At 41.1% G+C, this 12,397-nt stretch overlaps 1 protein-coding gene across 4 annotated transcripts in view; it reads left to right on the top strand.

Moving 5' to 3' along the window:
- The window catches only part of SHISAL1 (shisa like 1), an 86,842-nt gene extending 74,658 nt beyond the window's left edge, over window positions 1–12,184 (top strand). For 2 of the 4 annotated variants that reach the window (XR_008822203.1, XR_008822202.1), the window contains 2 exons: window positions 851–967; window positions 8,289–12,184. Coding sequence is in view for 2 of the 4 variants with exons in the window: in XM_056341170.1 (XP_056197145.1) it covers window positions 8,289–8,301 (13 nt within the window). In the remaining 2 variants the exon portion in view is untranslated. The remainder of the gene's footprint in view (window positions 1–850; window positions 968–8,288) is intronic. The other 2 variants (XM_056341171.1, XM_056341170.1) reach the window with 1 other exon arrangement.
- The last annotated feature ends 213 nt before the right edge of the window (window positions 12,185–12,397 follow it).

The raw sequence follows: 12,397 nt of genomic DNA, 5'->3' as shown, positions 1-12,397 counted from the left end.
CCTACTTAAAGTATCTATGCCCTTAAATTAAACATAGCAATAATCTCCTTTCCAAAGAAACATGCCTGCCCCAGACCTTAAAGAGGCAGGGGTAAAATATACTATCTTGCCTTTAGCAATAGTTCCTCTTGGCTTCTCTGTGCCAAAATATCTCAAGTCATCTTCCTGTATGACAGGAATGCAATTAAAGCTATTTGCTTAGCTGAAAATATGTGAAAATGTGCATTGTCTTAAGAACAAGAAGTCTAGAGTTCATTACATTGATACCCCTATTCAGTTTGGCATTGAGATTCCTTGAGGTCATGAAAAAAAATCCAGGCAGCTCAAACTGCATACGTAACAAAACCAAGTTGGGTTTTTTTTGTGAATCATGCAAATTAATTTGCCTTCAGGTGTATTACATGTTTAATGGTTGCCACACATTATCCTGCAGGAAAATTTGGCAACAATCAGCCAGATGAGTTTCATCTGCTTCAGACACCCTGCTGGTGACTCGAGGGTTTCATAGATGTCTGGCAAATTAGCGAGTCCAGCTCACTTTCAGTTTTACTTGTAAGTGGCCATCCACACTTTTAAGATGCTTTGGAAGGCCCAGGCCCAGGGTGTTGTGAGTGTTTTTTTGAAATAGCCTTAGGAGGAGGAAGAAAACTTTTCAGGTTACTAAAAGTCAGGCTGCAATGCTTCAGTGAGGGAAGATACATGCAGCTTTTCAGTGATCATCTTTCAATTTATGTTCTCAAACCGTCATCTGTTCCTCTATTCAACACTCATAAATCAGAACTTCAAATGCTTCATATTTCCTTTTTAAAAAAAACCCTCAGAAATTCTCCTGGATGTTTTTACTTTCCAGAACTGTGTTCAGGAGTATCAACCATTTCAGGAACTATCAAATGAAAAACATTGCTACTAACTGAAAAAATACTTGACTTTCAGAAGCATAGGATTACTTCAGAAACCATTCTTCACAGTAAGTAATATTTATTTATGTTAGCAACCCTATTGGTTTCACATCATTGCTCTTTGTAAGTGAGAATTGTAAAATATGGCCTTTAGTAAAAAATAGAGAAAATTGTATCCTGTGTGGTTTCATTCCTTTCCCACCCAACCCAGTCAATGGGACAAAAGATGTATTTAATTTATTCAATTACAGATATTCCAGAAACTCTACAGGAAACCTGTTTTCTCTCTTAGCTTTGGTCTGCTAGCCAGACAGCCATATTAATCACAGAAGTTAAGCTAGCTGCTGTTTTAACACCCACAGTTCTGGTGGAGGAGGTGGGGAAAGTAAGTCCTCGCCTGCAGCAGCTCTCCAGGCTCACTCCAAGTGCCAAGCCTCCTCCTGCATCCGCCTGTGAGACAGACCTGGGATCCGAGCAGCCAGGCTTCACTTACCAAAAAAGCAACCAGATCATCGGTAACGAGACTATCCGTTGTGCCAAAAACAGCGCTGGTGCAGGGCCCTCCCCTTCATTGCAGGGGAGAACTGGGAGGCAATTTCTAACTGATTGCAATTTCTTTCCCAGCTCTCTGGCTACCAGCTTAGAGCACTTCCCTAGAGACAAGTCCAAACCAGTGGACCCAGCAATATGAATCCCAAACACATGCTATAGACAAAGTGTTCCTCTGAAAACCATCTGTGAACTCTATATTAGCAGCAGCAAGTCATGGAATCAAATTTAAAAGTAATTTAAAGAGGCAACTTTATCTTGTGTGACTACACACCGGTGGGGGGCTTGCCTGTCATTGATTAGCAGGTCTTAGTACTGGGTTCAGATTTAGCTAGGAAATAAGCAGCAGTAGAATGTAAATCCTTCAGGTTGCTGTACGTCCCTCTGGTATAGAGAGTAGCCCTGCACCTCTCCTGACCCACCAACCTTTCATCTGCAGGACAGCTGCACAGCCAAGGACCTGGCCAGCAGGTACCTGTCATCCACCACCAGCTCCTTCTCCTGTACAAGTGCCCAAGCCAGCCTACCTCCTGGGAATGCAGGATCTTCCCAGAGTTTCTAAAGCTCCTTTAAAGCCAGTGAGCTGCTCTCAGCAGCGAAGTGCAGTTTGGTTTATATCCCCCAGTCCTTATGGGAGTTACACAAGCTTAATCCAGGCTGAAAGATTCTTAAGAAATGGAGCAAGCAATATAAGTCAGATTTACCAACACTCATAACATTATTAAAATAGAAATTTCTTAAAAATTGCACTGCTTCATAATTTGTGCATTTTTTCTAGTAACCCTTTCTCAAGCCTTGTAAACAGTCATTGCTACTCTTGAATATATTGCTACAATGCTCCAGTGTCTAAGACGGCTGTCAGCATTCACTTTTGTAACATATTAAGCTTACATGATAATTAGCTTCCATGACATGGACAGGTGACTCTGCTCTGAAAGCGCAATGGAAGTAAGCACGTACCTGTGTCCCACCTGTATTTCCCAGGTGGAAGGGAGGAGAATGGTTAGACAGGTGACATGCAGCCACATTTCCAGTGACTGGGAGGTAGGACCTATTCCACCTGCACTTTTGAGTTGGTCCCATTCACATCCTGTGTCTGACCTGTTCCTCATTCAGTACACTGTTGTACTGATGCTAACGCATTGCAGCGTGAGCAAATACACTGCTGTAAGCGCAAGCCAAAGGAAACTAATGTGATCCAAATGGCTTCTTCTCACCTGCAAAGCAACAATGTGAGCAGATAGCATCTCTTGCATGACTGTGGCTTTCCCAACATCAATTACAGAAGCAGGCTTTCTGGTATTTCAGTAGGACTGCTATAAACTTAGTATAACCTGCCCTATAGCAAAAGCTTTCTCTCCTGGTACCCTTGTGTATGTTGAAGTACACAGTGCATCCAAGCACTGCTCAGGGCACATTGCAGGAGACTTCTAAGTAGGCCTCGACTTTCCAGAAGATACCAGCTAAATGCTTGTTCTTCTACTCACTGTTGCAACTGATCTATCCTTTGCTTGAGTGATTCACAAGCTGTGATAGCAAAATGATAGGTTATGTCCTCCAAAAGAGCAGGAGGGAAGAGAAATCCTGCTGTGAAAGTCTCTTGAACTGACAGGGAACTGCTTGTCTCCTGACCGCTTTGGTGCTACACCCCAGATCCATGACTCACACGAGTTGTGGTTCACAGTTCTTTATCTATGCTTAATCCAAAGCATGTAATAACCTTTCTAGTTGCATTCACACCTGCACAAGGTAAGTTATGGGCGACCAGCTTAATAAAGTTGGCACCTGCCCTCAAATAGAAACCCCTCCAAAATGTCCCCACAGAAATACGACCAAGATTTATCAAGTCCGTCTGTCCCCTGCCTCCCTGGGGCTTACTGGTCTGCTTCAAAGTCCCACAGTGTTTCTTTACAACTGATGGATAGAAGCGCCCCACACACTTCTGACTACTCAGCAAAGGAAATCTCTCTGTTGGCCCCATTTATAAATCCCCCAACCACCAAGAACACACTTACCAGGGCAGAAGCTTCTGGTTTTGTTCTTAACACATCCCAAGTATTTTCATTGTCTCTTCTTCGGTCTGCAGGCAAGAGATTGCTTAACTCTGATGAATCTGGCATGTGTTGCACATCTATTCTGTTTAAACCCCAACACCTTCCTGAGGTATTGGCTTTCAAACATATTTTGACATTTCTCTCCACCTTTGCAAAATTGTCAGCTACAGTAGAAATGACATTTGAGTTGAAAATTCAAGTCTGCTTTTCAAGTTGAAAATTTCCAGCGCCTGGGTTTTGTTTAAACTCTTAAGTGCCAGGTGTCTTATCTTCCCTGAGCCAGCTATTATTTTAGAAACATTAGTGGTGGCTTCCAGTGATGGTGGTCATTTTACATAATGGCTGCAACAAAATTGATTTGCCACCATTTAAGGCAGCCCTCTCATCTGACCTCATGCAGGTGCCGTGATGCATTTCACGGCTAGACCAGAGGAGAATTTGTGCCTGCGGATGAAAACAGGGGACAAACCACCTCTCCTTTATGGCAAGATGACAACGTCCAATGCTACTGCTTAATGCTGAAGTATTCCTAGTCAATTCAAAAAAGTGAAACATTCAACTTTCTCAGGACTGAGCCAACCTGAAGCAAAATTTAGTTGCTGTTAAAGTTTCCCATACATTGGAAAAACCTGAATCATTCAGCTATTTTGATGTTCTCCCAAAGAAAAAAAGACAACAAGCACCACCTAAAAAGTCCGAGACTTTCCGCTTTCTTTCATGCAAACAAAATAGCCAAATTGAGATTGCACTAGCAGTGTTCATTCTGGCATTTTGTAATTTCTAAGATTTAGACTTGGTAACCCAAGTAGCCTTTCAGCATACATTTTGGAAATAATGTTATATGCTATGTATAATATAGCCATAGAAGTGTACAGATGCCAAGCTATGAAAATTATTTCTCTGCTCTTTGGCAGACTGCACAGGCAGAGAATTAGATTATGTTCTATTTCTTTCTGGTTTGTAATATATTTAGACAACTGAATGGCTTTTCATTTGGTGCTTGTCCTGCAATTCATTTCTCATATCCTTCCTTTCAGTCTTGTGAGCCTTTTTTCAAAATCTCATGCATTGTGCTTTGTCCTCCCTTGTCCTTCCATTTATGGGGAAGGAGGACATTCCTATTGCCTATAATAATCAGTGCATCCGCCAAGGGCTTCTTATTGCAGAAAGCTGTTTGTTAGCCTGGTACCCGAGCTCTTCCTATGAACAGAGAGAGCAACAGCTTTTCTTCCGCTCCCAGCATGACCAGATTTGAAGGCATTGCAGCAGAACCTCAACAGATGCAGATCAATGCAGGTCTCCTTAGATCAGTGTAATACAATTTTACACCAGAGCGAGTTCTGGACATTTGCAGACACTGTTTGCTTTGTTTTCTGAGGTCTGAAGGGGCTCCGATGATTGATGGTGCTTTTATGTGAACACTAACTTACCAAGAGGCCCTGGAACGGTGAATGTGACAACCATTTACTTCATTTGTCAGAAAATTACAAAGGTCTCTGAACAAAACTTGTCTCCAGAGGCTCTGATTCCTTCCTTCATTATTAACGGATGTCATTTTTTCTAGCGGAACTAAGCCGCCATGCAAAGTCATTGCTGTGGAAGAGGAGGCAATCTTCTGGTTGGCCTCTTCCTTGATGGGCAATGAAAATCGATGCGGCTTGACAGGGTGCTGTTCCTGAGCAGCCAGGTAGAGCAGCGGTGGCACTCAGGGGTGTCAGAGTCACACAAGGGCAGTAACCTTTGCTAGCGAGTAAGAGCAACCAGAGCCACCGTCCAGAGCACACGCTTCAGCTCTAAATACATTAAAATCCTGTAGAAGTGACCAGAAGTGACAAATAACAGGGTTTCTGTTGCCAAGCATGCTGTTTGGGGATGCTGGGATAATATACTCTGGCTAACTGTACATGGAAATTAGCATTTGTCTTTCTTAGGAAAATGCGAGTATTTTCAGTGATCCCACTATTGTAAAACGGTCTGAAGCAGCATCGCTCAATGCTACTGATCCAACCCTCAGTCAGTCAGTCACACACCCCACTTCTCCCTAGAGGAAGAGAACCCTTTAGCCTGGCATCTGTCCTGTCAACGTTTGGTTTCAGGCAGAAACTATTGATTCAGCACCAGGCTCAGCCAGGAGCTTGGAAAATGTCGGGTCAATACTTCGTATTTGATGGAAGAGGCTTTCAGAGCTGCATATGGTCTGTGTGTTGCTGGCTCTGCTGTTCGCATCCTCCCACATGCTCCCGTAGCTTTATACACACATTGGGGAACTGGCAGAGAACTGAAGCTACTCACAGGAGTGGTATTTTAACTTCTGTGCTGCATGCAAATATTCATAAACTTTCCTATGGTCTTTGGATTTGGGAACTCTCATTTTACACCACCTTGGTGACAGTCTTGATTTTACATTACCCTTGGAAAAGGGATCTGTCCAGGAGCAACTTTGGGACTCTCAGGTATGGAAAAAGAGTGACTGACCGATGGGTCTGACACATTTCAAATTGTATTCTGTCCTGGAGCATGCAAATCCCGGCTTTACTTGCTCCATCTCTAAACATTTATGTAAAAATAAATAAATAACCAAAAGAAACCGCATCTTGTCAAACAAGCTAGTGATTTAAATTATGCAGACTGTAGATTAGTAAAGCATTTCATCTAAGCTAAGGCACACAGCAGTCTACAGAAGAGTGGAAAGATACAACTCTAGGTGCTGTGCAGGATATAGGTTGCTCCAAGCCATGACACGTGCTCATACTCTTCAGTTTCTCTCTCCCCAGGTATTTTTAAAATTCATTATAACTAAGTCTCAGGAGACTCTCTTCTAGATACAAACAACTTGTTTTAAACTTCTGCATGCAGACCTCACAAGGGGCAGGTTTGCATGTTTTGTTAATATCCATTTCTACCGGCAGCAAAAAAAGGACAGTGACAGAACAAAACAATGCAAAGTAATTATTTTTTTTCTAACATGAATAAGGCTAATCTAGGCTGTTTGGTTATTAGGAAGCAATTAACTGTCAAACCTTGACATAGGCTTCATTTGATGGAGTTTTGGGTAAAGACTTAAATCCTCAGAATTATTACAAGAGAATTGCATATTTCTGTTCAGAGATCCTCCCTGACTAACGGTACTGAGAGAAATGCAAAGATCTGAATTAAAATAATACAGCTGAACGACATCTCAGGTGGCTGCTGACCCGACCTTGTGCTTCTGAGCAGATTTACCACTGCAATTTCAATGGGGTTATGCTGACAGGAAAGTTTAGACTCAAGCCTCATATACTGGATAGATTTGATGGGTAGAACATTAGAAAACCTCAAACATACTGATCCCCACAAATATCCTGCTGTCTAAGTAGATGTTTCTTTATACTTTATACATTAATGGAATGCAATATGTATAATGTAGCCCATAGACGTGGGAATACCCAATATGCAAAGAACTCTGGTGGGAAAAGTTAAGTATTGTTGCTACTAGGATACCAAACTGTGCCTCCAACAGCTTGTATTCATACCATTATGCTTGCCTGCTTGAGCAAACAGATGCATTGTTTTAGTTTGTTATTACAATTAGTAATCCTGGTCTACCTCAGAACTTTGCCTAGTTGAGCTTCCAGCCAATTACCTACATGCTGCCATAGTTCAAATATGGATGGATCACACAGCTATGTGATTTGCACATGGTGAAGATGGGTAGATTTAAAGCATTTGTTAGTCCAGGAGGTACTGCAAGCAAAAAATTATGAATATTCACAACACTTTTGTGAGGAAGGCACATGAATATAGTATTTACTTATTTACTTATGTGGAAATAAAGGTGCGTTTTCTCATCATATGAAAGGAATAGGGGTTAGAGTAAGCAGCCTACGCTTGATCTGACAAATACCTTGTTAATGAGTGCAAAAGGAAGGCTCCATGCCATTTGATAAAGGCATTTACCGTATGGTCACAAGCACACTATAGTCCTACACGAATACACACTTTACTCCGCTCCAGTGAGATTGCCCACGGAAGTAGGATTTACTTCAAAGTAAAGTTATGGCTGCAGAAGGAAGCCCTTGGCACTTGGTACTTTCAGAGTAGACTACAAGCAGTAGAAATGAGATTAGCAGGTTTTTGCATTTCCTCTTTCACCTTTGCAGGCAAGTATTTGATCTTTTCATCTCACAGGTAGTGGACAACACAATGTGGAATTAGTACACTGGCATACATACAGAAGGAGGGATATGGGGTGAAATCTGTTTTTTATCACGTAGCATACAGCCTTGCTGTCTCCAGCAGCCAAGGCTCCATGATCTGCAGGAAAGTATCCCATCTCCCTCCCTCCTAAGTTCCCAGGGTTCCCCTTTTGATGATGCTCACCCAGGGGTTGGCCTGGCACATCATGAGCACCTCAGGTGTGCACCCAGACCCAGGAGCTAGGCAGCACGCCACATCCCCCCAGGTAACAGGTAAGAATAAGCAACTTGTGCACCTACTGTGCAATTAATATTTTGCAGAACTGGGACCAGTTTAATACAAACAGGGAGAAACAAGGTTAGCCTCCTGCTCTGACTACATAGAAAAAAAAGAAGGCAAATGCAACCATCTATATCACACAAGCTCACACTGGGCCAAACAGAGCTAATAAGGGAAGGCAGAGGCCTCCTACACCTCTTCTTCTTTGCTTTTCCTTCCTCTTTTGTGCCTCCTTGCATTAAATCCACAACCAATTTTTTCTTTAAAGGAAATACTGTGACATTGTGTGCTCGTGAAACGTTATGGGAACATTTGTGTTTATGTCTTCCAGAAAATTATATTGATGTGCCTCAAGATGGGAGAGGTAAGATCAGACTTCAAGGAGCAGCTTTCAAGAAAATCAGCTAAATTACAAGAGTTGAAAAGCAGGAAAGAGGAAGACTACAAGAGGGAGATTGAGCAAGTCACCTGAAGAGAAACATCATTCAGACAACTTCTATAGGCAAACTATATAGAAAGAGTCTCCAGAAGAAAGTAGCATGTAAGCAATATTTTATTTCTAGACTGACAATACTATCTCTGAAAAGAAGCATCATATCTGAGGAAATGCTTAATAGGAAGAAAATTAAGTTGCTCTGGCAAATCCACACAAAGGTGGAAAAAGATCACAAAACAAACCTTTGGTAGATAACTTTTCTTTGCCTTCCCATCCATCTATTGCCATTTGAGCCTAATCTAAGTGTCAGAATACTGAATGTGAGTTTTTCCAAAGTTCTCTGGTGAATATTTTGTCACAATAGGGTAGATGCTGGCAATCCCCATCACTGTTAATCATATTGTCATCTGCATTACAAGGTAAGTGAAGCCCTGTCATTGAGTCAAACTGTGGGGTAGCAGTCGTTTCAACCTTAGTACACATTTTAAGATAATTGGCAATGATTCTGCTAAGATATCAGACATCTGAGCACATCTTGGCTTCAGCTTCACCCAGCCTCCTGAAGAGGGGAGCTTTATTATGAAGCAACACAGACACACCACTCCACCCACATACTCCTAGAAGCCGAAAGAGAAACAGAAGAAAATCAACAAACTATATATCTCAAAAGCAATAATACCATTGTCCCTCTGTTTTACAAGGCAATAGTGCAATTCATTTAGCCACCAACTGGCTTCAGAGTTTACCCCTCACAAATCTAACGTTTCTAAGCCAGAAAGGCAATGATGCTACCACAGAAGTATGTGGAGTACTTGGTCATTAGATTGCAATAGCTTGACCTAACTTTCCACAGGACAGGTTTATTTTAAAACCATACAGTATCAATTACATGAGCAAATCCTGTGAAATTCAGTTATTTAATGGAGAACCTGTCAACGACAACCAAACAGAAGAGTTCATCTAGAAATCATAACATAAAGCCATGATAATCCCAAATTAATCCTTCATGCCTAATACTTCATCCTGCAAATCTGAATAACTTTAAAATACCTGTGTATTTTACTGTATAACAAACATGAGAAACACCTTGTCAACAAACAATTAAGTTTGCCTTTTGTACCTCTTTGAGTGAATTTTAGTCTTCTGTTACACTCAAAAGGGATAGACTACTGAGTGATTTGAGCTAATTCACAGCTACCAGGGTGCACGATGGTACATGACCAAAGCCGTGCAGGATTAAATAGTGCTGGGGGACCCAACAAGGCTGGAGACCACAGCAGTGCTCAGTCTTCAAAAGAGGCCCAGTCTGAGCAGGATACCAAATATGCATATGGCCCCTTTTCTTTGCAAAGCAACTAGTAAAAAATGCTGAGCATTAATGAGTAAAGGCAGGCAGCAGCTAATACGAAAAAATTCAAATGCTACAGGTGGGAGCGCCGCTCTGCAGGCATTAGACTTCATCCCGTCCTGGGTAAGCTTAAGGTCTGGTCCATTCTCACGCTTCACAAATGCTGCTGCATGTGCACCTCTGCATGCAGCTCAGCTTGTAGAGGCCTAACGGCTCTGCCACAGTGCAGCTGGGGTGTTTTACATTGTGAGGAACACCACACTTCAAATAAACTACTATTTTTTAAACCTTGATGCACACTGAACCCAAGAGACTCTAGTTTTCTGAAGAGCATTCCATCAGAGCATTGCACCATTCAAAGCACTTCAGCTGGGAACAAAAAGAACCTCCAGCAGCGACACACCTTAAGTGGTTTGCAGATACTGGCAGACAGTCCAAACTGCTCTCTCCTTGGTGATGAGAGGCTTCGGCAGGGAAAGGTCAGTGCTCCTGGCAGTGGGAGAACTGGTCCTATGAGATGTAAGGCTATTAGTGCCAGCTTGCAAGAAATACGAAGGAAACCAAGTAGCTGGAAGCAATGCCATCCATGCCTCTGCCAAGATCACATCTCCACACCTCCACATTGTCTCCCAAGATCCATAACCCCTCCAAGACACCCAAAGTATGTATCTACAGTAATCAGTCTTACCTTGGCGCTTTGCAGTAACTCTTTGCTCCTTCTATCTTCTACCAGCACCTACTTTCATTGTGAGATGATGACCGCCCGCCACAGAGAGCTTTGTAAAAAGCTTATGTTCATGAAGGAATTTGTATTAGATACTGGTTTGTGTGACTTACTGTATTTTGTAAGGGTTTTTTTCCCTTTGGGAATTGTGCGTTATTAATGAGCAGTTTTATGCTTTACTTCTAGTACATGTATACCTTGTAATTGATGTGCTTTTTGTTTGTTTGTTTTATTTTATTCTCTATACAGAGCCAGTTAATATAAGGTAGATACTCTCTGGCTGAAATTCTGATTTTGCCTACCAATTAATTTATGGATAATTCCTTGTCATAGCTGATGAACAACTGTTCATCAATTGTGTTGTTATAATCATCTGATAGCCTCTCTAGTTCAGCAGAATATAAGATCCTGAATAAGACCAATGCTCATTGGGCCTTAAACTAAAGGGAAATAGTGTATCACACGTGTTTCCCTACCACCATCACTATTGGCCCTTCTCCCTCAGCATCTAGGACATCATAGAAGAGCACTGGCTAGACAGTCACTGGAACATTTCAACCATCTGTGTAGCTGTGCTCAATACCCCTCTGCATTTACCTGATCAAAATTATGGTGAACCAGATAAACTGCAATGAATTCTTCAACTGCTTTTGCAGAAAGAGACTGGTTCAAACACAATCTTTCTCAAAAATAAAAGACCTGGACTAAAATAGATATATTTTCCTCTGTGTCCATCCTGGTATGGTTGGAAAAATAAGGGATCTAAAATTAACATTTAAAGAAGTGTGTAATTCCATCATACACCCCGTTTAACAATGGCAGCTGTCTGTCTCAATGGCTATTAATGACCTTTGTGATCCAGAAGCCTCCTTCCTTGTCCAACTCATTTTCTCTCTTCAGTTTCACCAAGAACTGAGTGTCCAACTTCTTAATAATTGCTGTGTATAACATAGGACATAAAAAGATAAGTTATAAAGCTTGTGCAGGACTTGGTGTTGTAATTAACCATCTTTTGTGCCTGGTTATCAATCTTACAAAAATACAGAGTGAAAACAATCCGGCCTCTTAAGGTATACTTCAGCATATTGTAGCAGCTATTTTAGATAACTGTTTTTAATAGTTTTATGATGGCTGTGATTTCTAAAGTCAGTTCTATTTTGCCACCAGTGATGGTGTATGATAAATAAAGCAACAAAACCAAAACCTCACCCACCTGCCAGGAAGAAACATCTTTTCTCAGCCTTGAAAATTCTCTTGTATAAGACAGGCATTTCTTCTAGTCCTCCTTTTACACAAATAGTAAATCACTAAGAAGATAATATATAGAGTATGATAGTCTATTTTAATAGTCAGCAGTCAAATTTTAGGCTAATTAAGCTAACTAGAAATTCTAGGGTTGCAGTGATTTCCCATTCTTTATTAATACATTGATAATAATACCGTTTACATAACACTCGATGTTTGAAATCAATACGTGCCAGTGTCCAGTGATTTGCTAATCTAGTTTTTGATCTAATCCTGTCCTATTTTTTGCAGCATTCTCTAACTTCATATTATGAATCACATTGTCTTTCTAAAGTGATTGCCAAGTAAACCAAAAATGTGTTTTACAATGCTATTGCACTGCTCTTGTCTTTATATACAGTAGTTTTTATAAAGATGTCATTAGGTTTTAATAAATAAGTGTAACGTAAACTAATCTCTGTAATAAAACTTGCTTTACTGTTTCAAAGACTGTCTGGCTTAGCTTTAGAGATTTGAGTTTATACTTTTTTTTAGTAGCTTCAAACTTCATGTCTTCCTTTCCATCTGCAGGGAAATCCCTAGAAACCAATATTCTGTAGTTTATACAAGGAAAAACAAAGAGAATGTATTTAATACAAAGAACAACACTTGCATTTGGGGGGGGCAAAGGCCCCCCCCCTAAAAAAA

The sequence above is a fragment of the Falco biarmicus genome, chromosome 5 (assembly GCF_023638135.1).
Source record: "Falco biarmicus isolate bFalBia1 chromosome 5, bFalBia1.pri, whole genome shotgun sequence".
In the NCBI taxonomy this organism is placed as follows: Eukaryota; Metazoa; Chordata; class Aves; order Falconiformes; family Falconidae; genus Falco; species Falco biarmicus.
This window is presented reverse-complemented; position numbering and strand designations above follow the sequence as displayed.